Source organism: Corvus kubaryi, unplaced genomic scaffold (assembly GCF_017639235.1).
Source record: "Corvus kubaryi isolate FWS band 111438036 unplaced genomic scaffold, C.kubaryi_AGA036_p1.0 37387, whole genome shotgun sequence".
Classification (NCBI taxonomy): domain Eukaryota; kingdom Metazoa; phylum Chordata; class Aves; order Passeriformes; family Corvidae; genus Corvus; species Corvus kubaryi.
In genome coordinates, this window is record NW_024581129.1 from 6,451,287 (window position 1) to 6,477,990 (window position 26,704).

General features: G+C 42.3%; 2 protein-coding genes across 7 annotated transcripts in view; both read left to right on the forward strand.

Annotated features, from left to right (window-relative positions):
- USP22 (ubiquitin specific peptidase 22) overlaps positions 1–23,378 on the forward strand; it is a 96,140-nt gene extending 72,762 nt beyond the window's left edge. For 4 of the 6 annotated variants that reach the window (XM_042036882.1, XM_042036881.1, XM_042036884.1 and 1 more), the window contains 8 exons: positions 4,612–4,759; positions 10,742–10,847; positions 12,661–12,819; positions 14,892–15,018; positions 16,945–17,036; positions 18,466–18,528; positions 20,420–20,569; positions 22,476–23,378. In XM_042036882.1, the coding sequence (XP_041892816.1) occupies positions 4,612–4,759; positions 10,742–10,847; positions 12,661–12,819; positions 14,892–15,018; positions 16,945–17,036; positions 18,466–18,528; positions 20,420–20,569; positions 22,476–22,518 (888 nt within the window). In that variant the 3' untranslated portion in view covers positions 22,519–23,378. Of the gene's footprint in view, positions 1–4,611; positions 4,760–10,741; positions 10,848–12,660; positions 12,820–14,891; positions 15,019–16,944; positions 17,037–18,247; positions 18,529–20,419; positions 20,570–22,475 lie in introns of those variants that run through there. The other 2 variants (XM_042036883.1, XM_042036885.1) reach the window with 2 other exon arrangements.
- Positions 23,379–25,683: 2,305 nt separating this feature from the next.
- The window catches only part of DRC3 (dynein regulatory complex subunit 3), a 12,933-nt gene continuing 11,912 nt past the window's right edge, over positions 25,684–26,704 (forward strand). Inside the window, exon 1 of the mRNA XM_042037586.1 lies at positions 25,684–25,713. Within this exon, the coding sequence (XP_041893520.1) occupies positions 25,684–25,713 (30 nt within the window). The remainder of the gene's footprint in view (positions 25,714–26,704) is intronic.

Genomic DNA, 26,704 nt, shown 5'->3' on the forward strand with positions numbered 1-26,704 from the left:
TGGAGCTTAATCCTCCTAAGCAAAGCTGTTGGGTCTGTAACCAACTCGGTGTATTTTAACTCACAAGCAGTAAATACCTTGTTGTGCTTATGACTCTGTCAGGACCCATTGTACAGTTCTGTTCCTAGTGAGTTTTAATTTCTCTGCATTCAGAATGAAAATGAAGAGTCTTGCATTTTTTAGAGCGGACCGAGTATGTTTCATGTCCCAGCTCTGTGCAGTGGTTGTAATGAAGATTCTGCCTTTGCAGAGCTGAGGTCTGAGCAAAGGAAGGCAAACTAGGACATCTCTGCTATGGCTAAGAATTCCTTTGTAATTGAATTACCAGGAAAACTTTGATTCAGGTTCTGTCTTGTTTTCACATAGCTTTCCCACTGGGATTAACTGGTGTGGTTATCCCGAAGCATCTTACCCAGGGACAAACAATCAGGACAAGGGTTAATTTCATCTCCCCTCCACCCTTCTTTTCTGAAGGTGTGATCTTAGGCAAATGGAATGCCAGGGGATCTGGTGAGTGCCTGAGTGGGAACTCTCCAGGAGAAAAAGGGAGACTGTTTTGAACATTAAATAAAACTTCCTATATATAAATAAGCAAGTTTTGCTCTTTTGCCTCCTGAACAGAAGTTACTCATCCCACTTTTTTTTTTCTTGTTTAAGATCATGTAGTTATATAGGTTGAGTGATTTCTCTGTGTGAAATAGGAAGCTACAAAGTTCTTCCACCTTGAAGTAGGTTGGTGGTGAGTAATGACTATCAGATGGTTCTCAGGACTGAGGTGGTTTTTTCTCGGTAGCTTTTCTGGCAGACACGCCAAGCATTGAGCTCTGTTTGTTTTAAAAATATCTGACTGCATCAGTTAACATTCTCGTTTGTGCTACATGAAACCTGTTTCTCAATAGAATCATGACATGACTTACACTGCATAAGAAAAGGAATGAAAAGGATTTGGGAGTAACAGATAGTGGTGAAGCTGGACGGAGGGAAGATAGAACATACAGAATCCATTCATTGAGCCTTTTGGCTGAAAGGGTTTGTGCACTCCTTTTTACCTACTGGTGTTTGTGTTTTAGTTTTGCTTCACCAATGAAAATTAATTTCAGCATGGTCCACACCCCAAGGTTTCTCTAAATCCTTTCCAGAATGACCACTTGGGAAGGTAGGATTAGCAGACCTGTATCTCCTGTGCTCTGTGACTGGAATAGCAAGAATACCTGGGAACAGAGCAGAATGCAGTGCATCCACTCAGAGATGGAAGGAACAAAACCTTCCTTTTTCCCATCATTACTCATCCTCGTGAGCCCATCACAGTGCACAGCACAACCACAGGAAGAGTTGAGAAGTGAGGACCAAGAGGGAAAAGGAGATGATTTATGGCTTTGATATCTGAAGATGGTACTGTTGAAGTGACTTCTGTATAAAATAAGTTAAAACAAAGATACAAGAGGGGAGGGGGGAAGTGTAGCTAAGGCTCTTTACAGACAGAAGCCTTGCATTTTGTCATGGAAAATAGAGTTTGTGCTGATTTAGTAAAATCTTTCCCCTGAAAGAAGTGTAGAACATACAGAGTTCATGCAAGCAAAATGGATTTTGTGACTCCTTGAACCATTGTTCTTTGGGAAACCTCCAGAAGGTGTTCTCTTGCATGTGTTCCATGTGTTGCCCACTCCTTTCATCCATTGTAAATTGCCAGAAAATTTAAAGTCTTGACTGAGAACCAGTTTCCAGGAGGAGGTTTTGACTTCTCAGATTGGACTTGAACCTGGTATGGGATTTCTGCCTATAAACTCTTAATTACAAAGCTCAGAGACTGCTTAGCGGATACATATGCAGGATAAATCAAATGTCTCTATTTATTCACATAATTGAGAAACTTCTGTGCATGTTTCTGGCAGGAGGAGGAGAAAGAAATACAGATGTGTACGGTGGGGTCTTGTTTTGTTTTAAAACCTTACTGGTGTCTGTATATTTTTGGTAACAATAATGCAAATTACAAAGCCTACAGTCTTCTACATCCCCCATAGATTCTTTCTAGAATGCAACAGCAAGTGTTTTAAGTAAGTGGAAAAACAAAATTACTTTTACTTGAGCTCTGTGTAAGAATGGAGGCTTTGAATCCGGGTTGGTTTGTTCTTTCTCCCCCTCCTCCCTTTTCTTTCCTGGAACAGCAGTTAAGCAGTATATTACCCAGCACTTTGAAATTGCTCAAACTAGTTCTCTCCAATATAAACAACTGATACTGCTGAACTGAAAATAAATTTAAACAAAAAAAAATGTTTAAATTATGTTTGCACAATTGTGCCATTGAAGTGTTTTAAAGGTGACCTGCAAATACATCATTGTTTATATTTGCACACTTCAGTGAAAAGGTTGGAATAAGACTTTACATGGACTCTTTTCCTTTTTGTGGATTGGAACAGCTCTGATAGGCTGCTCTTCCCAGCAGCAAGGAAATGACAGAGATGGGATGGATGTTTTATACATTCCAGTTAAAATATTGTTATTGAATGTGCTCAGATTCTTTGTTTCATTTAATATTTATTTGAGCAGTGCAGCTTTTCCCCCACCCCACATTCTTACTGGGCAGATTTCTAGTTTTTTGTGTGATAATAGTTAATAATTTGATAAAGCTTCATGTTAAATCCATCTGAGGCATCAGAGAATGTAAAATCTGCTGGCAAGTCTCATGTCTGCAGTGGAGTAATTACATGGAGTGCTGGTGGTTAAAATGACCGGAGAGCTCTGGGACTAATTGTAAGGAGTGACAGAACAGGGAAGTTTTATTGCTGCAGTTCCCTGAATTATGTTGAGCAGCAGCTGCGTCAGCAGATTTCAATTACCACAGTCCTGCTCCAGTCCCTTGGTGTCATCCTTGTTGGCATCAGAGTTAACTATTGATCGTTGTATTTATAGGAGCATTTTGTGGTGTTTGGCTGCAGAGGTGCAGCTTCTTGTTTGGGAAAAGCAGAGCTTGTGAGGAAGAAATTTCTGTGGGAGGAAATACACTAAAATCATGTAGCAAACCCTACCAATATGAGGACTAGATGAAGGTTGTGCGTGTGCTGCGTTTTGCCAGCCTGTCTCTTAAGATACAGTGTTTTCTCTCAGCAGGTTTGTAGCACAGTGCCTGTGCTTGGACTTACATAAAATGCTCACAGACTCTGCAGAGGAAAATTCAGGGTTGGGGAAAGAAGCTCACTTTTCCAATAAGGATGAGAATTATATACTGCTGGGGGTTTAAATCTTACTTTTGTTCTTTGTGTATTTGCCACTTACGGTCTTCTGTTTGGGAAGAGTAACTGAAAAGAAACCACCATGGCTTTGATAGGATCTTGGGAAAACATAATTGTGGTGTTGCAGGCAGCATTTGCTGAAGGTGAGGGAAGGCAAAATGACTTACAAATGTTCACTTACTAGAAATAAAATGTCACTCTGTCAAGTGAATAAGCTCTTTTGGGCCTTTTCTGACTCCCTGCAGGGACACCACAAGCATCCGTGTTTTGCTTTGGGAACTGGTATCACTATGCAGGGATAAAGGAGGGGCTGAACCTCAACCCAGAGAAACACAGACCCTTAGCATGGGTGTTGTTTTGGCATGTTTTTTAGGGATAGGTTGGTTGGTTGGGGTTTTTTTCTTTGTTTGTTTGGGTTTTTTCAAGTGGGACCGGGCTTGTTTTTAATTAAAAAAAGTTGCAGTGGGCAGTGTCCTTGTGCCCTGTGCTGATTTCCCTCCCCAGCTGTGTCACCCCCCAGCAGCAGAGTTTCACATCAGGCTGGGGTGACTGAATAATTCATCTGTGCACTGTCTAATGTGCTTCTGGCAAAATCACCTGGGGCAGTTTTAGTCACTCTGGAGCCAGCTCATCAGATTTTGACTGAAGCAGATGAAGGAGCAGATGCAGGAGCTGGTCCAGGACCAGATTCCCAGGCAGGGACACCCTGCTGGAGCGGTGACGGCAGCTGGTTTTGGGGATCGCTGACTGAATGGGGACCTTCAGCTCTGCAAACAGCTGGCTCAATAAAGTTGTTTTTAAAGCCTTTTACAGTGAAAGGCCAGTACTGGCATGAGACTGCTGCCCTGCTTGGAAATTTTTCCATAAAATTGGACTGTGCACTGCGTTTGGATGCAAAGCTGCCATGGGTCAGGGGTTGGCTGACAGTCAGCATCTAATATTCTCATCATCTTCAGTGTTTGTTCTGATATGGGGGGAGCATTTCATTCATATAATTTGTGAATGAAATTGCTGATCCTTTTCAAATGCAGGATTTTTTCCTTTCTTTCCTCCCCAGGCTATTTTAATAAAAGCCAGTGGTATCAGTAAGCAAATTGTGAGTGATGTTTGTGTCTGTCTGCCCCACTCCCTGCACCCCCACATTTTTCAGACTAATCTGTCACAAGCTGATGGAATTTCAGGGGAGAAAACTGAGGTGCTCAGTTCTGAGATCACTTCTTCAGTAGTCAAAGAGCTGTCTCTCTCCTTTATTATTAAGACCATCAGAATTAAACGGTTTAAATTGATTTGACTAATTGCGCTCATTTAACTTTTTAATAATGAAATGCACTGAGGCTACGTAAGTTGTTAACAGTCATGTCCTTCTCTTTGCTTTGAGCAGTTTTACTCTGGGCACCGATCTCCTCACATTCCATATAGGTTATTGCACCTGGTATGGACTCACGCACGGCATTTAGCAGGGTACGAGCAACAAGATGCACACGAGTTCCTCATTGCTGCACTGGATGTGCTACACAGACACTGCAAAGGTAAGGCTTGTCCTGAGGCTCCGATCAACAAGGATTATTGCATCAAAAAGGAGGTAGAGCCATCTCTTCTTAAACCAAGTCTAGTGGCAGTACAGCACTCTTAGCAAATTCCTTTAAAAATGTTCAGTAGACTTAAAATATTTATAAATAAATAAACCATTCCCACTGTCAAAAAGTACCAAGAGTTAGAAGCAGACAAGCCTGTACACTGGTTTGAATCACCATCATGATGTTCTCTTATTGGCTGTGAGTCACTGTCTTTTCTTTTAAATTGCCATTTTAATTCTATTTATACTTGAAGTAGTTAGAACTCTTAGTGTGTCATGTGACTGATGAAAATAACATAGGGAAGGTTATGTCTTAATACTATTATTCTGCTTAAATATGATTCTACTGTATTTCTGATACCAAATTGCTTACAGAAATGTGAGTAAGAAAGAGCAATGGGTGGTTATGGTATCTTGTTTTATTAGTCTGTATAGAACAATATGTAATTGTACAATACAATAAAAATATTTAGTGCCATGCTTTTTGACACAAAGTATCTAAGTCTTGATTTTGTAATATCATATGAAATGATGTATTTTGTGTTAGTTAGCTGAACTCAAGCTGAACTGGAAATTTCCCGATCTGACAATGTTTGCTGTAGCAAACTTACTGCAGCAGAGAAATTTTTACTCTTCCTCCAAGGGAAAAGTAGTAGGGTTGATGCTAACAGAACAAACAAAAAGTCCTTGGTTATCAAAAAGAAGCTTTAAGCACTCAACTTGCCTCAAATGCTCTTAGGAAAAGCACTTAGGGTTTAGTTTTTTGGCTTATCAGAGGACTGTCAAAGGGAAGGCTGCTGCTGCTTCTCTGAACCATTGTGAGTCTTGCTTTTATCTCTGAGATAGCCCTGCATGGCAGCAGATGGGCTTGTTCACATCCATAATTGGTGCCTCCAAAAGAATCTTCTCCAAAAAAAGTACTGCCAAGGACAGGAGTACACAGAGCATTTCCTTTGATGTTATTAATATCTGTCATTTGACAATCACTAAATGGATTTCAATAATCCAAATTAAACTGGTGTGGAAGTCCAGTAAGGAACAGAATCTACCCAAGTACTGACTTCTCACTTCTTAACACTGAATAAATTCAGCTGCAAACAGAAACAGGTTTTGGTTCCTGTAAAGTTTATGAACCACTGATCTAACAAATCTTGAAGCTTTTCTTCTCATCTTTGATATAAGATGATGCTTATATTTCTTCTACACATCCTCATTAATTAATGAAGTAGTACTTGTTTCTCAGAATTGCAAAGAGAAAAACTTGCAACAGTAAAGGTCCCTGAGCTCTTCTCAAACTGATAAAGAATCCAAAAAGACTTTTTAAAAAAATGTGGTTTGACTTTAAATGAAGAATTTCTCTGGCATATCTTCCTTGACATCTCTGCACCTAGGTTTTCAAATTTCTGTTTCCAAAGAAATAGAGAGGCTTTTATTAAATCATAGTAAATAATCTATACCACATCAAGGTAATTTAAAAGAAGTGGTTGAGCAGTTGTGTGGGAACCAAACAAGTTATCTAAACCAGAATTTCAAGTATAGTCATGCAAAACCACATTTGGAATGAACTAGTGTTCAGTGTAATGATAAAGTTTTCCCACTTGTGTATCCACACAGACACACACATGCATGTGAAGTGTGCAGATATAAAAATATTATTACTAATAGTGAGAACATGTCCTACAGCTACAATAAGCAAATAATACCTCCCCTGCTAATATTAAATATTTATTTTAATGAAGGAAAAAACCTTTTAAAGCTTCCAGTCAATAGTAATGAAGTTCTACAATTAACACACAGTCAAATAAAAGTCACGGGGAAAATTTTGCTCTAGTTTTTGGACATTATTCATGATCACCAAGACTTCAGGCACCAAAGTAAATGAAGGTGTTCCATATGTATAAATACCCAGTAATGTTTGTTTGGCTGTGATTAGTCATGTATCCCTTTTCCATTCCATTTACTCAGCTTTCTAGGAAGTGTCTTAATGCAAGTGAAGACAAAGCTGTGAATATTTGTTGTTGATCTGTCACTGCCTAAATTAGGAAAAATACGTGATTTTGATGTCCATATAGATAAAAGTTTGGTAATCCTGTAACTGCCCTGGGATGATTATGTGGGTTGGCTGGCCTGGGTAGTTTTGCTTTGATTTGGTTGGTGTTTTAAATGCTGGTTCAATCTAAACTTTGTTTTAGTGGCATCTGTGGAGTTTTGGAAGACCAGGATACCTGTCCGATCTCCATGTAATTCCTGTCTATGGGGTGATAGAGTTGCAGGCACTGTTGGCTTGAGCTGTGACATCTGGGCAGGGCATATTCTGAACCCCCAACAGGGCTCCTCTCTGCTGCTGGAGTAATAGAAAATATTTCTGAATAAAAGGGGTCAAGTCTGTCTTGCCTCTGCATCACATCTTTTTCATTCCAACAATTGGAGGCAGGTGATCTAATTGGATAGTAGTATTTTGGTGGAAAAAGATAGTATAAATAATCTGTATTTCTGCCCAGGCTGTAAAGCATTAAGTCAGCTTTTAGTCAACATGACAGATGCATCTTTATCACCAGTGCTCTGCAAACTTCCACACTAGTGAGGTTCCAATCATGCAAACGCTTTTTAGTTTCCCACCTTTGTCTCAGACATCTTCAAGCTTGGAGAAGCTTAGACCAGAATTACTGTTCTGTTAAATGGATCAAGACTGCAAGTCAAAAATTAATGTTCTGTCCAGTGACATCACTGGCTGTGGGGGTTTCTGTGTTTATTGCAGGAGCAACAGCGCTCAAGTGGCAGAGGTGGGCACTGGTGTACAAAGGTTCAAAAAGCAAGATGAAAAATAGAAGTAATCCTATGTTTTTATCCCAAACATTATTCAGTAGTCTAAGAAAAGAAGAGTAGTACTTTAAAACGGATTGTGCCTCATTTATTTGGATTTCATGAAGCATTTTGCATTCCCCTGTAACAAGGAGTGCTACAAAACAAATCTGAAGCCAGAAAAAGAATGGTGTACTGAGATTTGGGAGGAAAACACTGCCCTGCTCTGTGAATTCTGTATGATATTCTTAGGAATTGATAGAGCATATGCTTGTGGAACATGTCATCTGCTCTGATCCATATAGATTTGTGTGTACACTGCTTTGTCAGAAATAACAAGCACTTGTTCAGAACACCAGGGACCAAAGCAAAACAGAAATATTAACATTAATGTCTTGTTTTGATAAACACCCCTTTTGAAATCTGACAATTCTTGACTTCCCTTTTCTCATTTAAAATACAGAATGGAAGATTGAGGCAAAACTTAGGTTTTTATATCAAAACCAAAAACAATCTTAAAAAGTTGTCTATAGCTGTTTTTACAGTTGCTGTGTGTTATTTACCTTTAGTAGTATATTAAATGCCTAATTTGAACACAAGTTAACATGCTTAGTTATTGCACAGACACAGTAGTAACTTGTGTGGGGTTTTTTGAAATCTGCATTTAATTTGATTCCAAACTTCTGAACTCAATTTTCCGCCATTCTCATAATCACATTAGTGTGTACATTGATGTATTTTTAAGTTTGCTTTTAGTCTTGTGCTGACCTCTCTTAGAATAAGCTGCTGATTTCCCTGGTAAGAATTATGACTGGATTTAAACCCCAAAATATATATTAAATTAAAACCTAATTTGGGAGACAGAAATGTTGAAGGGAACCTTAACTTGAACACAACAATCTAGCAGCTTCTAGTTCTCAGCTGCATAATATACCTCCCCTCAGCATCTGTTCCATATTGACAAATGTGTGTAGGTGGTAATCTTACTCCTTTTTCCCTCCTCTCCAACCAAATGTCATGGGAAATAATGTTGAGTGGGTAATACCCTTCTGTTTTGCTGGGAACAAGCTTGCAGGATATTCATTTGAGACCCTCTCATCGCTGATCCTAATTGACTTGTGTAATTGAAAAGGGAGAGCTCAGTTCTCTCTGTAGGAGGAAATAACTGTCTGCTGAAGGTGTCCAGCTGGGATGGTACCTGTGGTCCAGGGAAAAGCTCTCAGCACTGCTTTTGTCCTTCTGCCCCCTCAAAACAAAGCAGAGACAATGTTTGAAATGGGGAGATTACAAGGTTGTGATAGTTGCATGTGGATTCTTTAAAAAGGAAAAGTGGAGTTTTAACTAAAACTCAGTTAATTCTATTTTGAATTTTTTTTCTTTAGTGCTTGTAAATATGAGTGAAGCTTTATCTGTAGGTGCAGGATGCCTTGCACAGTCTATCCTGTATGCCCTCTTCATTAGCTTAGCATAAATGAGGCCTTTAAAAGCACTTAAGTTCAGTAAGATTTAGCTGAAATTCCCATCAAGAAGTGCCTCAGACCGGGTGTGATAACCCCCAACTTGAACCTCATACACTCAAAATCTAATTTTAGGGCATTTTCTTCAAGAGCCTTTTTAAGGAAACAATGTGCTTTTCTTGGCAATTCAAACAAAAGTTTCTAAAGCCTAAATCCAGCGCTGAGGGAGAACTTTTCCTGAGGCATTTAGTATCTAATTAACTCAAGTGGCCCATTTCAGCTTAGTAGGTATCACCTATGACTGCTTTTCCACACTTAGTATCCGGTGGAACCTTTGCCAGATTGTTATATAATATTTTTCAACATAATTCTAAAGCTTCATTGGAAAAAAAAAGAATATAATTCTATTTGCTCCTACTGCAAGAAAACTCCAGCTAGAACACATTAGACACATGAAAATGGCCCATTGCTCTACGCTTCTAGTTTCTTCAGGTGGTTTTTTGGACATTCTTGAGTAGAAATTAATCGGTTTTGAGAAATAGCTGAGATTTGGGGAGTATTTCAGTATTTCAATCTTAGCATTTCAGTTTCAGAAATCAAATTAATAATAAGTTAAGGACACTGGGAAACCTGGCCAAACTTAGTTCTGGTGTAGCAGTTGCTGTTGAAGGAGATGGGAAAACATCCTGAGATGTATTTTAAAAAATTAGCTGGTGCTGTGATATAGTTGATGTGTACATCTCTGATTGCAAGGCAAAGCCAGTTGCATCTGTCCTGCTCAAGGAAAATGAGCAGTGCCCAGTCTGGAAATCCAAGGAAAAGGGTATCGTTCTTAGCTCACCTGTGGGGAATGAAGGGAGAAGGCTTTGAAGCTGAGAACTGTGTGAAGAAGTGCTCGGTTGTTTAATACTCTGCTTATTGTGAGAAAGCTGAATTGGCTCAATCTCAGCACTCAAATGCTAAAAATGACTCTGCACTCCTGGGACCTGCAGTGACAGTGCGTGATGCCTAAAAGATGGGAATGTGTTCACTGCGCCCCTGGGGAGCTCAGAGGATTAGTGTGCCTCTGGAGAAGCTGGAGGAGGACGAAGCATTATCTCCCCACTTAAGATAAGGAGAGCTTTTGTTTTCCCACTGACAAAAACCTGCATGGAAGGTGCATGTTGATGTTGAAAGGCCGGGATGGAGGCAGTGGGCTGAGGGAGAATGGCTCTTAACAAACCCTCTCCTCTCACTCTGCTCACAGAAGTTGACTGGGATAGAATTAAAAAGTAGCATTTGCTGAAGTTTCTTTTCTCTGTGAAGTTTAAATATTGATTTTCATTAACCACCTTGGCAACTCCTTTGTCTTAGGAGCTGATCTTTATGCCAGGCAGTGGAAAGCAAATCTCTGTAAAGGGAGATACCCTGAGCAAGGGTTTGGCTAAGAGCTGCTATGGCTTGAAGTTTCACCTCTACATTTAGTCACCTTCCGATTATCTTCTATATTTTTCAAGGAGTTCCCATCTTGTCCCCTTGTTTTCTTCAATGCACAGCTTTTGCAGGGTTCTGTATTATCCTTGTGAACTTGCAGTATAAGCTGGAGTTAGAAGGAGTTACTGGAGACACAGTCCAAGACAAACCACTCTTCCGTCAGAGGATTTTTGACTTCTAAGCCTGTGTTTGCATTCCTGCAGGTGATGATAATGGGAAGAAGGCCAACAACCCCAACCACTGTAACTGCATCATAGACCAAATCTTCACAGGTGGACTGCAGTCGGATGTTACCTGTCAAGTCTGCCAGTAAGTCACTTTTTCCTGACCCTGGGCTCTGCTTCAAATCTGCACCCCTCCACTGCAGTTCACTGAACCTTTCCTCTCTTGAATACCAATAAATACAAACAAAACTCCAAAAAGACAAGAACTGTGTAAATGCAGCACCATGAGGCACCAGCCCAGATTTCCCAGAGAAGCTGTGGCTGTCCTATCCCTGGGAGTGTTCAGTGCCAGGCGGGATGGAGCTCTGAGCAGCCTGGTCTAGTGGAAGGTGTCCCTGCCCATGGCAAGGGCTGGAATGAGATGATGTTTAAGGTCTCTTCCAGCCAAACCATCCTGGGATTCTATAATTCTATCAGCTAAATGTAATCAATTACCAGTTAACTGTCATATATTAAGACATATCTAAAAAGCTGCCTGGAAAGTGCCACAGGTTTATGCACATAAATGTTTTACTACTCTGGAAAAGGTGGTTGTTTTCCAAGACCATAAGGAAAAGACTTCCAAGATCTCTTTGAATTTCGAAATACATAATTGCAATTAGGTTTGAAGAAAATTATATAGAACCACATTTTCCTTCAGTCAGGAGCCTCATGTATCATCAGGAGAGGTCTCAAAGAGGCTGATACCCAATGTAATCTCAGGTACCAGGAAAAAAGCCTTTACAAGAGTATGGAAAAATGTATTTATTATTCTGCTCTGTACTGGAGCAAGTTGACTTTTCTTTGGAGATGTTTAGTGTTGCCATAGTGCAGAAGTCAGAGTTCTTGTTTTTTGTTCTGCCTTGCATTCTTGCTGTCCTGCACATGGGCTGGGCTTGCTTGAATCTGCTTTTATTCTCAGTTTCCTGGAGGGATTTGCAAAAGATTTACTGTGAGGAAAACATAGGAAATTTTGTTCTTTGCCAGGTAGAGCCACAGAATCCTTATGTGATAATGCAAAGCCTGATTTGTTATGACACAATATTAACATTGATGAAACTTTGACAAAAGAAGTTTTCTTCTAAAAACTGGTAACTTTTGCACAAATGAACCAGGGGATAAAGGCAGAATATTGAAGGCTTAATGAGATTGCAGAGTGAAAGACAGGAATTTTAGGGGAAAAGAGAACTCAAAAAATAAGCCTAACAGGGAGCTTAGACCCCTGAAGTTCTCTTAAAAATGTGGATGCTGGAAGAAAAGATTTGAGTCAATAGCAGTTAAAATTTTGAGCAGCTTTTTCCTCAGTCTGGCTCTTGGCTTGTCTTCAGCTGTCTTTAGAGAACTCTGATGGAGAACAAGAGCTACTCCTTGGTGCAGTTATTCTTTGGCCTCTCATATTCCAAAGGCTGTAGGAGATGCAGAGAGGAACTGCAAAGCTGAATTCAGTGCACTGCTGGACAGCAAAAGTATTTAAAAAGCTTTCTCTTTTTTGAGGTAGCCTTAAGCACCATCTTCCATGTCTTGAGCAGACAAGACCAGCTTCTAAACTAGTTGGATGGCACATAGGTATCACAGATGTTGACTGGTTTATACTGGTCAGTAGTGCTTCTGTCTCAGAGCAGCTCTGCTTTAAGTCTCAGGGCTCCAGTGAGTGGGGAAGTGTCTTAAATACTTACATTTTGCTTTTCACACATCACGTACATTTCCCCAAACATACAGCTCTTAAATACCAGGAAAACGATCAACTATGGGAAAACACTCTGAGCAGCTCTATTTTCTGTCATCTCTGAGTGCCCTCTAGGGGTGATGGAGATCCCAAAGTCCTTAAAATTAAGTACCTGGAGTGCACCCCAAAGCAAGGGAGCAGCTGTTCATTTGGCTTCCTTTAAAGGTGTGTGAAACCAGTCTCTTTTCCACAGTGGCGTTTCCACGACGATAGACCCGTTCTGGGACATCAGTTTGGATCTGCCAGGCTCTTCCACCCCGTTCTGGCCGCTGAGTCCGGGCAGCGATGGCAGTGTCGTGAATGGGGAAAGCCACGTGTCAGGCACCACCACCCTCACAGACTGCTTGCGAAGGTATGGCCTGGCACAAACACAGCTTGGGCTTGGAGAAAAGGAGTTTGGCTTCATCCCCTTCTCCAGGTGGCTCTGACCACTGGGATTAAGTGATGCTTTGTCACAGCTCTGTCCCCAAACATCATTTTTACACATATTTTAGTTGTTTGTATGTGAGAAAGTAAAAAGGCTCAGAGCAACACTAAGCACTCAAAGCCAGTTGCGACATGATGCAAGAAGAAAACAAATTTTGCATTGGCTGCTGCCAGGCAACGTGGTTTTACATGATCAAAATCACTAATGTCTGTCTCCATGTTCTTGGTTCTGGTGGCTGAGGAAGCACATGAAAAGAGTTTACATTGCATTTAATATTTATCTAAATTCTAACACCAAGTAGGAATCAGATTTTGCTCTAAGCAAAACTGAGAGTCAGCTACTGCCAGATGAGTTGCAGAGATGCCATTAAGGATTGAAGGAATGGAGCTTTCAAAAAGAAAAGGTAATTCTGAGCTTGAAACTTGGGCATCTTGGAAACAGGTACCTGGGGAGAAGGTTATGGCTTTCTGTACAGTTCACTTGGATCTTTCAGCAGATCTTAAAGTCATTCTCTTGTGGCAAATGCAGATATTTGCCTGAGGAAGAGATTACCTGGGCAAAGCTAATCTTCCTGAAATAAAAATTCATAGTCTCTAACATCTGATTTCTAATCTTCTTGACGCTGTTAAGATCAATAATTTTAAGGAAATGAGGGAATTACCACAAATGAAAAATTGCTAATGCAGGAATGCACCAAGAGGCAAAACCAGTCGAATTTTGGTGATGTTCTTCAACATAGACATTTGTAGAATCAAAGGTGATGATAGGGAAGGAGAAGCATCCAGGTTCAGAGATACTTTTAATATGGACTTTGGAAAGAAGTTGAACTCTAATGGATAAAGAGGATGGGTCTGTGTTTTTATCCAAAGGTTAGGAAGAAGGAAGGTGTGTAAGTTCATGTCAGTGTGGCCATGCAGCTGAATTTGACCTGAAGAAGGAAGGATTGAACAGGAATGTGACACAAAAATGGAAAGATAAGGGCATTCCAAACAATCAGAACAAGTTTATAAGCCTTTTTAGAGACTTAAGGGTAAACAAACATAAAGCAATGTTTTAAAACATTAAAACCAAACCAGAGGGTGATGACACATAGGCCAGGTAAAGGAAATCTTAATTAAACAAGAGGCTGTGATGTCATTTAGTGCTGGAGGCTGCTTTGGCCACAGTCAGAAGGAGGGTGAAGGATGAGCTGACACCGTGTTGCCCTCACGTTCTTCGTGTGCATTAATGAAAAATTTTTAACCATATTTCAAATTATTTCATCTCAAAAATCCTGGTTGCAAGGCAGCCTCTGGGGAAATGGTTGATTGCCCTATGGAAGTCTAAACTTGGAAGAAAGGACTGAGCAGTCCAGGGTCCTGGCCTTTCTGTGCTGAGTTTCTGGAAAAGAGGGATTTTGCCTTAGTTCGTAGTGAGAGCATCGAGGCAGTCCATTTTCTGTGAGCACTTCCCTGTTCCCTAATGGTCTCTTCCCATGGCTCCTTTGAGCAGTTCTGTCTGAAAATTTTCAGAGAGATTTTTCTAGTTGTCAACAAAGGTTTTTTAGAAGGGTATGTGTATTTTAAAAAGAACTTTGTGTTTACAGGCCTTTCCATCTCAGAGCTTTGATCCCAGCCCTGGAGGGCTACAAGGTAGAATAGTGTGTTGCCAGAAGAGTGTCTTCCATATCAATGTTTTTGGGATCGAAAACAAAAGATCTTTCTTTGTTTTCTGTAGGAAAATGAGCTGTTCTGCTGTAGGAGATGAACTAACACTGAGCTCAGCTGCTGATTCACTTCAGTGCAAGTTAAGAGCAGTGATCAATGTCAGATTTGGATATCTGAGCCATAGCACTTTACATTATTATGGTTTTATTGTAGGTTTTTCCAAAATTTCTTAAAACCCAGTGACTCTTGTCTCTTGTGGTGCCAGTGATCCACACGTAAAAGCATTTTCAGCAGGCATCAAAAATCATCTGATTGTTTTGTGCATTCCTTTGCTTTTCAATATTTTTTTAGGTTTACAAGGCCAGAACATCTAGGAAGCAGTGCCAAAATCAAATGTAGTGGTTGCCATAGCTACCAAGAATCTACCAAACAACTCACTATGAAGAAGTTACCCATTGTGGCCTGTTTTCATCTCAAAGTAAGTTCATGGGGGGCCAGCAGAGCAGAGGATGTGATTTCCTCTCTGAGGGGATGAGCTGAATTCCTGGACATGTCTTCTGGCTTTCACTGACTAAACTTTTCTGATATAAACTAATATAAAAAATAGCTTGCCTTGCCCAGCTAGATTTTCTGTTAAGATAGTGTTACATTATCTCTGAGGTAGCTTTGCAGTGTGTCTGGGGGAACTTGACCAACTTAAATCTAGAGACAAGATGGAGGGCTGGTCCAAAACCTGAACCAGCACAGGAACCAATCTCCAGTAACACTCCCTCATCCTGCATGGTACAATTTTTACACTTTTACTGAAAGAATGCCACTGTATTGAAGGAAAAGCGTGGAAAAGTTCTGATATCAGTGGAGAAACATTACTGTATCTTCCCGACTGCAGTGAGGTTTTAAACATTTTAAACATCTCCAAAGCAGATGTCACGTGAAATCATGGCAGATAATGTCACAGTTGGGGCCCTTGGGTAGTTAAGTCCCGTACAATTTCTGTCTGAAATGTGATGTAAAGTGGGCAGCTGTCACAGCAGGTGAAGGTCATTCTGTGTGAAGAGGCAAAGGGTCCTTGGAAAGCCATGCCACATCCTAGAAAAAGGTGTTACAGGTGGAAAGACTTCCCCTTCTAATTCACAGGCCTTCCCAACCTTTGGGACAGTCATGCCTTCAGGTGTTCATCCCCATACACCATCATCTTCAGCTGCATCTTGAGCATTAACTGTGAGGATGTGCAATGTCACATGCCAAAGGTGTTATAGCCTGACTGGACGGGGTAAAAGCACGGTTCTGTTGTTTTAATTTGGCAGTTTCGGATCTTCTGAAGGACATTCTTGCATCACTGAATTGAGGTTTCAGGAGTGCTTGGCTTTTGGAGGGAGTTTTGGGCTTTTGTTTTTGTTGCTATAGAGTAGTTAACAAGACACACCTTCATGATTCTGCTCTTTGAGCAAGTCAAGGTGAATGTTCTCTACTCTTTTCCTATACTTAGTTCAGGATTTGTGTTATCCTAAATGACTGAAGATCTTCTGGAAAATAAATTACTTGTCCTAAGTGATTGTGCTGTCATGTCTATGCAAAATGCAAATTTCATTTCATGTGTTAAAGCAAGAGAGAAACACAAAAGATAAGAATTACAGAAGTCTCAGCTTTTCACATCTGGATCTGTTGCTAGGGAATTGTTACAGCATCACAATTGGAAAATAATTAACTTGAAGTGTAAATAGAGCAGAATTTCTGAAATTGAAAGCTGCCTTTAAATAGAAACTCATTCATCTCTTTCTGGTATTTGTTCCTGTTTCCATTTAATGTTCAGTGAAGGAGACGATGAGAGGATGGTGGGTATTGCAGGCCCCTTTTGGCTGAGGGACAAGGCTTTTTTTGTTAGCATTTTCCATTTTTTGCCTTAATTTGAATGGGTATTCCTATGTAGGCTTGATTCCTGTCACTTGAGATGATTGGATGGGTGGATTCAGTGTGTCAATCTGAAGGCAAGCTCCTGTTACCACCAGTTCTGTGAGCTGGGGTAGGCAGCAGCCATGGGTTTGAACAGCCCTAGTGCAAATGAACACTGCTTCGGGTAAAGCTGTGTGTGCTCTCCCTGTTTAATACAGTTTTTCTTTGGTGTCAGGTGGGAATAAGTTTGTATGCATAGATATCAAGGTAAATAATCTAATTAATACTGTATTAACATTGAGTCCCCAAATGGTGGTTTATTTTGCTGGTAGAAAAGTGTTGTTACTTACATGGGCATTCCCAGAGAGCTGGTAGGAAAAATCTGGAGCTGTCCCTGCATAGTGACTGCTAATGTGCTTTCATGTTACTGTTTCTAAGCTTAGGACATTTATAAAAAGACATAAAACTTAACCTTTTTCTAAAGAATAAACCTCTTGCCCTTTGCCTGCAGCGGTTTGAACACTCAGCCAAACTGAGGCGGAAGATCACTACGTATGTCTCGTTTCCATTGGAGCTGGACATGACACCTTTCATGGCTTCCAGGTGGGTACCAAGTCCAGAGCCCCCCCACAGACCTGGGCAGAACTGGTTACCAGTTCATACATGTGCAGCACGAAACAAGGAGCATCCTTGAGGGTACAGAACAGTGTCTGTGGTGGTACTTCTGCCATGAGCTTCTCTGTGGAAGGTGTAGCTTGTCTAAACCCATTTTTAGATAAGCTGTTCAGTCTCATGTGCCAAAAAAGAATTTATTTTTAAACAGTGTGGTGGGGGGTTTTAATTAATGTGTGTTGTGTTTCTGGTTTCCTGTTAAATTTATAGACCCAGATCCCTGCTTTGGTCCCATCCCCTCAGTGCCCACCCACCTGCCATCCTGTGCAGTTGGCCAGAATAGAGCCAACCTAATCCCTAACTCAGTGTTCCTGAAGTTATAAAAATCCTTCCTCTTTATTCCTGCACATATGCAAATCTGGGGGGTTTGTTTAGTACCTTCACCTTCTGTTTAGAGAATGCTGCAAGAAGCAAAAACATAGTCCAGATTAAAATAAAACAGCAAGACTTCTCCCACCTCCCAGGTTTGTGGAAGACATGGCATTTATATAAATACACCTTCATGAAAGGAATTTAATCAGCTTAATTAAAAAGTATTTGTCAGATATTCCATGTAAATATGCAAGAGGATATTCAGATTTAATTTATATCTGAAGCAGTGCAGAAAGCCCCAAACCATGGTATCTCTTAACAGGGGACTCTATTTGATGCTGAAATTTTACTTATAATTTCACGCTTTGCCTGCACTCCTCATTTCCGAGGGAAGAAAGTAGATGCTTCTACCAAGAGAGAAAGGAGAGCCCTGAAGCTCTGTTAAATACTGTTATATTAAGAATATATGGTTTATTCCAATATATTCTGGAGATTTTGAGACTTCCTTGTTCTTCTGTGGTGAATTCTCCCTGGACAGAACAGGCTCTGATGATGAAAGGTATCCAGCATAATGCAATAGAGATGGGATAATCAGCAGGCATAACTCAGTAGTCTGAATTTTACCAGCTAAGAAATCAACAGCATAATCCTATTGCTGCTGTCAAAACATAAAATGAATTTACAAGTCAGAGCCGGGATGATTGACCCATCACAAGATAAAGGATTGATGTAATTAGATAATTTCCCGGGTTTCGAATACAAATCTTTCCTTAACCTGTTTTTAAGCTTTTTGGATAAAACATTTGATGTAAACAGATGTGTATTTGCAGCACTGAAGCCTTGACCAGGAGGAGAAATGGTGTTTGTGATGTAGCACTGCTGTGAGAGCAAGTAAAGCATCTTTAGCATCGCAATCAGCCCTTTGCTGCTCAGCTGGAATAAGGACCTGGATTCAGCAAACAGGCTGTGTGTCATGTCAGACCAATTTCCTGGGTTTGGGAAGCCACTGCTTTAAGTGACTGGATTTTTGTGTGTATGTGTGTTGCAGTAAAGAGAGCAGAATGAACGGGCAGTACCAGCAGCCGACGGATAGTCTAAACAATGATAATAAGTAAGTGGTACATTCCATGACTCCTGTTGTGAAAGGTAGTTGCCTTCTAGAAGGAGATGGTGTTGCTTTAAATCCTGCAGTGCCAGTGCATTACCATATCTGACAGCACAGTAAGTCTGAAATGTTGCAAAATAAAGCCTCACTCACTGCAGTTCCTGCCCTTCAGTGGGGCTGTGGCTCCTTCCAGAGCTGAGGGTGATACCCCCAGCAAATGGTCTGTGGGCAAAAGTAAATGCTGTGGTCACAGTATTTATTAGAAGGGATGGGTGTTTCCTTTAAATAATCCTCTTCCTATTGCAATGGCAAAGGGAGTTCCAGAGGACCAAAGAAAGTTAATAGAACACGGACACTCAAAGTCAGGAGTAGATGATCCCAGTAATCCTGGGGTGTATTGGTCAGGTATTGATTCCAGTCAGAATAAATGATGGATTGGTGTGGGACTTGATCAAGAATGTAAAATGGGTGTAATTGAAACCAATATCCATTGCTCTGGGAATAAAATGGTCATACAAACCTTACCTCTTCAGTTATCATTGCTGCTGTTGTGTATTTAAATTCAAGGCACTTCATTTGCCACTAAAAGTTTCAGTAAGAAACTGGAATCATGCAAGAAATGTAAAACCAAACTAACCAGGTGTTAGTGCAGGTGTCATCCAGGCGGGTACCAGGCAGGTGTTCTGTGGGCCTACAGCTTGAATCATTAGGTATGGGGTGTTCAGTAGTGTTAGAAAAGGTCTGAAAGTAACACAGCTGATCACTCTTAAGGTTTGCACATGCCTTAAGTTGGAGAAGTTGTTAAAAATGAAGCAGATTTAGGCAATGAGAGCAGAGACATCTGGACTCCTCAGTGATCTGGGTGCCAGGAAACAGCTGGGGCAATGTCAGAATGCTCTAGCTGCACTGAAGGGTGCTGTCCATCCTAGTTGGACTCAAGGACTCCCCTAGAGAGGGTGGCTCTCAGTCAGTGCCTCTGTAGGCAGTCAGTGAATCGGTGCCTTGTTGCGGCACTGCTGTGTCAAAAGAGTTCTGTGAATTTTGAACACGAGTAGGACAGTATCAAGTGAGATTAGAGAGATTATTTTACCATTGTGTAGCTGTGCTTGTATCACACACACAGTGTGAGGGCAGCATTTTATGAAAGAGTTAAAGAGAGTGGAAAATACTTGAGAAAGAGGCACTAGTCTATTTAAAAGACTGGAAACAAAATCTTACCTTAGAACAAAAGAGCCAAAGACTTCAGTCTTGCATTTTTAAAAGAAGAAAAGGAACAAGAAAATGAGAGCAACTTGATTATCAGTATCTTTTTTGGAACATTGGTGTGCCTGCAAGTTTTCAGGCAAATGCACAGCAGCATCTGAGAGCTGGAAGTTGAGGCTGAATATATTCAGTATTTCAAAATAAGTACAGGCTTTGGAGATTAAGGACAGTTAATCAGTTCAGAAGTTTATCATTAGAAATATCTAAGATTATCTCCTTCTCCATACCTCAAATGCATTTTTTCTGGTTCACTAGATTAAATCAGGGAAGTAAAAGGTCAGACTGGATAGTCAGTGGTCCTCTTCAGGAATGCACCAATATTGATCTATTTTAGAAGAAAATTTGGTAACCGGTATTGGTAAAGTTGACAATGGTCACCAGACTGGAGAATTGCAGAAATAACAAGACAGGAAAATAAAAATGTTTGGGTTTTTTTTCCCTGGGAAAGGGAAAGAAAGGAAAGAGGAGGGCAAGGCCACCCTCTTCCCAGCTAGGTTAAAGCTGGTGTTCTACTGACGGATCAGATCCTTTACCATTGCTGTGTCTGTTCATGAGCAAAAGCTTCTGCCTGCCTGAAATGTCTGTTGTTTTCCCCCTTTTGATGCACGTATTGATGATCTGTTTTCTGTCCCAGGTATTCCTTGTTTGCAGTAGTTAATCACCAGGGAACCTTGGAGAGTGGGCACTATACCAGCTTCATCCGGCAGCACAAGGACCAGTGGTTCAAGTGTGATGATGCCATTATCACCAAGGCAAGCATTAAGGATGTGCTAGACAGTGAAGGGTAAGTGGTCACCTGGGAAGGGGAAAGGAAGGGAAACTTTGACCTTTGTTGGGTTTTTCTTACTTTAAAAAAACCCCTTGTAATAACAGAGAAGGATAATTTCTCTCTTGAATATCCCCTGTAATGCTCAGTGCTTCAGCGTTGAGATTGCACAATTACATTTATACATAATTGCTTTATAACCCTGGATTTGCTGAGGGAAGGGGAAGGATGGGGGACATCAGGTGACTCTGCAGAGTCTGGAACTGGTGCTCATGTCCAAACTCTTGCTAATGGAAGGGATTCTGAAAACCAAAGTGATGTGATGTGATCACTCAGTGCAGGAGCAGTGCTTATCCCAATGATACAATCCAGTCTGTGCCTGCAGAACTTTTGGATTATTGTGAGTTTAAAAGATTTGAAGAAAAGCCATTAAGGAAGTGCTGTGACCCAGAATGGCAAAGCTCTATGGGAGGCAGGTAGAGAACATGAGCTGTTTCTTAGCTCATGGCTTTAAATTAATCTCAAATTGACATTATGGCTTCAGATATTTGTATTCCACAACTTTTGGGAGCACAAAGCAGTATTTATCAAGGGAAGCACTGGGGACTGGTGTATGTTCCAAGAGAAAAGCAACTTAAAATCTGAAGTCTTCATTTTGCATTTTCAATTATGGACTTGGTACTGCAGAGATAAGCCTTTACCGTTCTTGTTTTAATTATTCATGACATTTTCAAGGATTGCTGCAGGCACAATGTTCAGGTTGTAATTTTTTTAATAGATTTTCCCGTTTTTTCTTTTTTCAAACTTCAATCGGGAAGTAAAACCAGAGATCTGTAATACCTGAATTTTAGTGTTAAGTGACTTGACAGGGAGCTTCTGCTTTGAGGTGAGCAGAGAAAGGAGTTTGTTGTAATTCAGTAACAAGTGGCTCTGCTCAGGTGGGGTTATGTCCATGGAAGAAGCTGCCGGAGGCAAGGAGGAGAGGATGTACGACACAACTATTGCCCATAGAGGCTGGTTTGAGCTTTGATGCATTTCCCTGGTTCAGATAAAGGCTGACACAGTAGCTCTGCGTCATGTGAGGGAATCCATAGTGCTTGGATGGAATTACAACAGTTGGAATGCCTCAGAAGTGCTCTGAGGACTCACCAGTGGCTGCATCAGTGTGGGAACAGGGTTGTGTAGAGATCAGTCCCCTTCTTCTGTGTGACTGCTGAGGGGCTGGGCTCCCTTCTGTATCAGTACACACACAGTAATTAGGGACAGGAAGAATTTCATCCTTTAAAACACCAGATTTGAGTACAGATTGAGACATCAGATACTTGACTGGGACATGAGTGTTCACCCACATGGCTGCTGCTTCATTCTGCTTCCATACCAGTAAATGGGAGGCAATTTGTAATAATCCTGCTCTGATCTCTGGAAATGTGACACTGAAGCAACAGTTGCATCTTAAAGCACCTTTATTTTGTGTCACATTAGTGTTAAATGGTTGTTGCCTGTCTGGGCACCAACACAGTCCAATCTTCCAGGGTTTTCAGGTCCTGAGTGGATTTTTCAAAGTTTGACTCTTTCATAGAATCATAGAATGGCCTGGCTAAGAAGAGACCTTAAATCTCATCTCACTCCAACCCCCTGCCATGGGCAGGGACACCTTTCACTATCCCAGGTTGCTCCAAGCCCTGTCCTCCAGGGATGGGGCATCCATGGAACTCCTCTTTGATACACAGCTGTTCAGTTCCCTGAGTTGCTGGTAAAATTATGTTATCTAGCTTCTGTCCTTCTCATCCCTGGTTAGTGTCCCTGGAATCACCTCAAGTTGAAAAGAAAACCAAAATTAACAGCCCTCGTGTTTTATGGTTACCTCAATGGAAACTTATCTGCTCCAGCACAGAGCTGACACTGTCCCTCTGCTCTCTTCCAGATATTTGCTGTTCTATCACAAACAGTTCCTGGAGTATGAATAGCCTTACCCAGCAGCTTGTCAGATATAAACAAGGAAGAAACAGCGCAAGCCTTCTGAATCGACACACAAACCTACCTGAAATGAAAAGACCCATTACAAACCAACTCGCACTGAGCTGTAACAGGACCTACTTGACACTGACTCACAGCCTGGAGAGTGAGAAATGAACAATGTCCGACATGTGTGCGGTCCCACGAGGACAGAAAGGGGGAAAAGAGGCTGCAGTCAGTCACTTAACAGAGGAAATAAAACATGAAAGGAATGCTCTGGGTGGGGGAAATGGGAGCAGAGGAGTCCGGGCACTGGTACATCTCCTGTGTTCCTCCAAAATGTGTGTGGGAAGGCAAAGGGTTCTACCCTCATCTCCATAAAGCATCTTCTCCATTTGGTGCTTCAGCTCCAACGACCAATCATATAACAGTTAAAATTAAAAATCCAAACCCATTTTTTTATGCATATGGGTCTGAAAGCAGTAGAGTGGAGGAGGAGGGGATGAGACAACTAAAGGACTTTGCAAGTATCTTTTTATTTGTGAATTTTAGTTATTAAATAAATACAGTATGAAACTATTAGGCTCTTTTGTTTCCAACAACCGTAAAAGAAATCCTGGATTGTGGAACTGAAGCTGCAGTACTCAGACAGGTTTTCAAGCATGCCTGCTTGCACAGGTAATGTTCAATGCCATCGGACTGCTCATCGAAAGCATCAGCACAGATTCTGTTGTTTGAGCCCTTTTTGTTTTGTTTTCTATAAATAGCTATTTTCTTAATTTTTTTCCTTTTATTCCCTTTTTTCACAAGAATGAAATTCATAAATGCAACCATCAGTAAAAATGAATGAATTGGCGTGTTTATACTGTAAGAGTGGTCTTGGTTCTTTTTGGTTTGTTTTTTTTTTTTTAAATCTTGTGAATAAGTTTGAATTTCTCAAAAGCGCTTGTTTTGTTGTTGCTGTTTTGGTTTGTTTTTTTCCTCTGCTGCCTTCCAAAGGTGGATTTATATATATCTGACACTTGAGAGAACCTCAGTGGTGAAAAATGTACCATCTGTTGGGAACGGTCGCTGCTGGGGCAGCTTTGAGCGATGGATCTGCTGCTATTGAGCCCTTCTGCAGTGCTCTAAGTAAACAACACATTTTCCTGGTATGTGCTAGGCTGGTATTGGTTCCTTGTATCCTCCCACATGGATTAACTCTTCACGTGCTCTTCTCCTCTTGCAGAGGCACAGCCTGTGTGTTGGTGTTCTCAGCTTGCAGCTCTGGGGCCTTTCCTCCCCCTCCATCACTGTGTCAAGGTACCAGCAGGAGCTGCTCGTGCTGGATCTCACTCTCAGGAGCTTGGGCTGGGGGTGGAATAGCAGCCTGGGAGAGAAAGCCTTCAGAACAGAGCTGGAAGAGCAAAAATAGCTCCATCTCCCTTGTGGAGAGGGCAAAGTGTCAGTTGGGCACTGTGTAAATTGGTGTCAGACCCAAAGTCACAGAATGGTTTGGGTTGGACTTTCAGGATCATCTCATTCCACCCCCTGCCGTGGGCAGGGAGACTTTCCACTATCCCAGGTTGCTCCAAGCCCTGTCCAACCTGGCCTTGGATACTTCAGGGATGGGGCAGCCACAGCTTCTCTGATCTGTAACGTCTGCACAAATCCCCAGCCAGCCATTCCTTGGCTTTACCAGTGTGGAAAAGCAGGGAGGGATCTAATCCTTTAGGAATGAGGTACAGATTTCTGACCTACCTGAGACACAGTCTGATAAACAGAAAAATAGGAAAATAAGGAAATTGAGTATGTTTGGTTTTTAAATGAGCATCTTACAAGAGCACCTGAACAGAAAGACGGTGGAATTCTTGATTTGCACACAGACTGGAAGAGTCCGAGGAGGTTTTGTACATCAAGAGGTTGCTGTGACAGGGCAGGGACGAAGAAAGGACAAGTTGAAGCACCTTGAATCAGGCCCAGGAGGTTGGGTGTGGTGTGGGGGTGCCCCGGTGCTGCCGAGGCCATCGCGTTCCGTGCCTGTGTAACACGTCGCGCTGGGGTAATTTCCATTTGTACGTGGTGCCGCCCGGTTTAACCTGAGCATTCCTGCCCGCAGTGGAGCACGGCTGGGGAGCTGCGGCTGCCTGGCGCTCCCGCAGGAGAGGAGAGGGGCCCCTCCTTCCCCCCGAGCCGAGCACGGGACCGTGCGGATGCCGTGCGACGCTTTCTGCTGCCTTTTAATAATGCAGCAGGCTTGCGGAGGGAGGCAGCTCCCAGCCTCTCGCCATTCCCAGCGCTGCTGCATTGGCATTCCCGCTTGGATGAGGAGTGCCACCGCGCGGCGGGCGGCCGCCGAGGATGAGGATGACTCCGGCGGTGCCTTCGCTTTGTGGCGCCGAGGTCTGAGCCTTTGGCTGCCCTTTTAATGAATTCTGTTTTCCACAGCACACGCTCAGCCGGCGGAGCTGCTGCAGCCGGCTTTGTTAAGCCTTCAGGAACAAATTGTTTAGAGACGAGGGCAGCCGTATAAATCACCCTTAATTTTTCCTCCCCGCCCATCTGGTGGAGAGGGCTCTGCTCTGTGCGGCTGCACCGGCGCAGATGGTTCTCGGGGGGAGCTTTCAGGGCTCTCTTTCTGGTTTCAAAAGCAGAATTCCTGGGGTATTAAAAGCTCTATTATTCTTTTCTTCCCCCCTCCCTCCCGCTTGCCATCCCACCCCTCCCGTGTCCCTGCCCGAATCACACCAGGTTCTATTTTCAGCACTAGTAAGTCCATGCCGGTTCCGAGAGGAGAGGACAGCATTTTCCCTCTTCCTATAAAAATGGAAGAGCAGCTGCTGGCGTACGAGCAGCGCTACCCCTTACGCTGCTTGTTCTTAAACACAGCCTTCTCTCCCTCTCCATCTCTTCAGCAGCAGCCAGGCAGCTCAGGCACTGAATAATTCCCGGCAGAACCGGGAGGTTTCTCCGTGGAACTCCATCGACATCGCCTGTAGGAAAACGCCGGCCACGGAACACCCGAAGGGCGGGTGAAGCGAAGCCTCCCTGATGTGCTGACAGTCAGCAGTGAGAGGCTGCCTCCTCCACCGGTGACAGCTCCTCATCCCAGGGAGCAGTTTGGGCTTGACTTGTTTGTTTTGAGGTACATTTTCTATCAGCACAGCTGGATCTGTTGGGAGGAGGCATTTGCAGAAATGACTGGAAACAAAGACCGGTGGAGCGATGTAGGCTCACAGTGGGGTGTGTTCTGTTACCTGCCAGCAGTGAACACGGCTCTACAGGGAACACAAAAATAGCCAGAAAGTGGTTTTAGCTACATTTTCATGTCCCTTCGCCCCTCGAGTAGAGATAAAGCTTTGCCTGATGCTGGTGCCTGATGCAAAAAGCAGAAATATGAGAATTGGTTAAACCTTGGGTGTGGGCTCTTGCTCAGAATCAGTGCCCTTAATTCTACATGGTTTGATTCGTCCCATCTGGAATTGCTTGTGTCCTGTACATAGAGTGTCCCTCTGATATTGGCTGGCCAGTGGCTGTAAAATGTGATACCAAATCCATTGATTCCTCTTGGTCCTCCAGCTAAGGGTGTTTGTTATTTTCCTGCTGATTTGTTCGAGTTGCTCTGTGTTACCTTTTCTCTGCCACTAACTGTAGTTACATTCCCACAAGGAGGGGAGGGTGAGGGATGCTCCCCTCTTGTGTATTGGGCCTGGAGGGAAGGATTTGGCTTCTGATGAGTGCTTTCCCCAATTTTTGAGACACCACGTGGTGACAGGAGGAACAGCCCTGTCCCAACCCTGGCTTTGCCTAGGTGTGAGAAGATGAGTGCTCCTGGGCCAGCTGGGGCACACGGTGGTGCCACACGGGGTGAGCTCCTGCTCTCACTGGCAGCAGACATGGCCCTAAAGTCCTTCTCATTTGAATAATTGATGCCTCTTGATCCTCCAGAGATGCCCTAATTGCAAAACTGGTGGCATGTGTTCAGTTAATTCTGTCCTGTTCTTAAATAAGGTTCTGAATCTCTCTACAAATACCATGGCAGGGGGTTCCTGGAGGTGACACTTGAAGGTCTGTAGGGCACCAGAGCTGGACTGGATCCACGTGTCCCCGGGAGCTCCCTGCTGGAAAGCAGCAGCCTGGTGAGGCACTGGCTGCTGCTGAGGGTTTTCCTGCTCCTGAAGTGCCTGTCCTCGCTGGGAAGCGCTTGGGCAGGGGGGG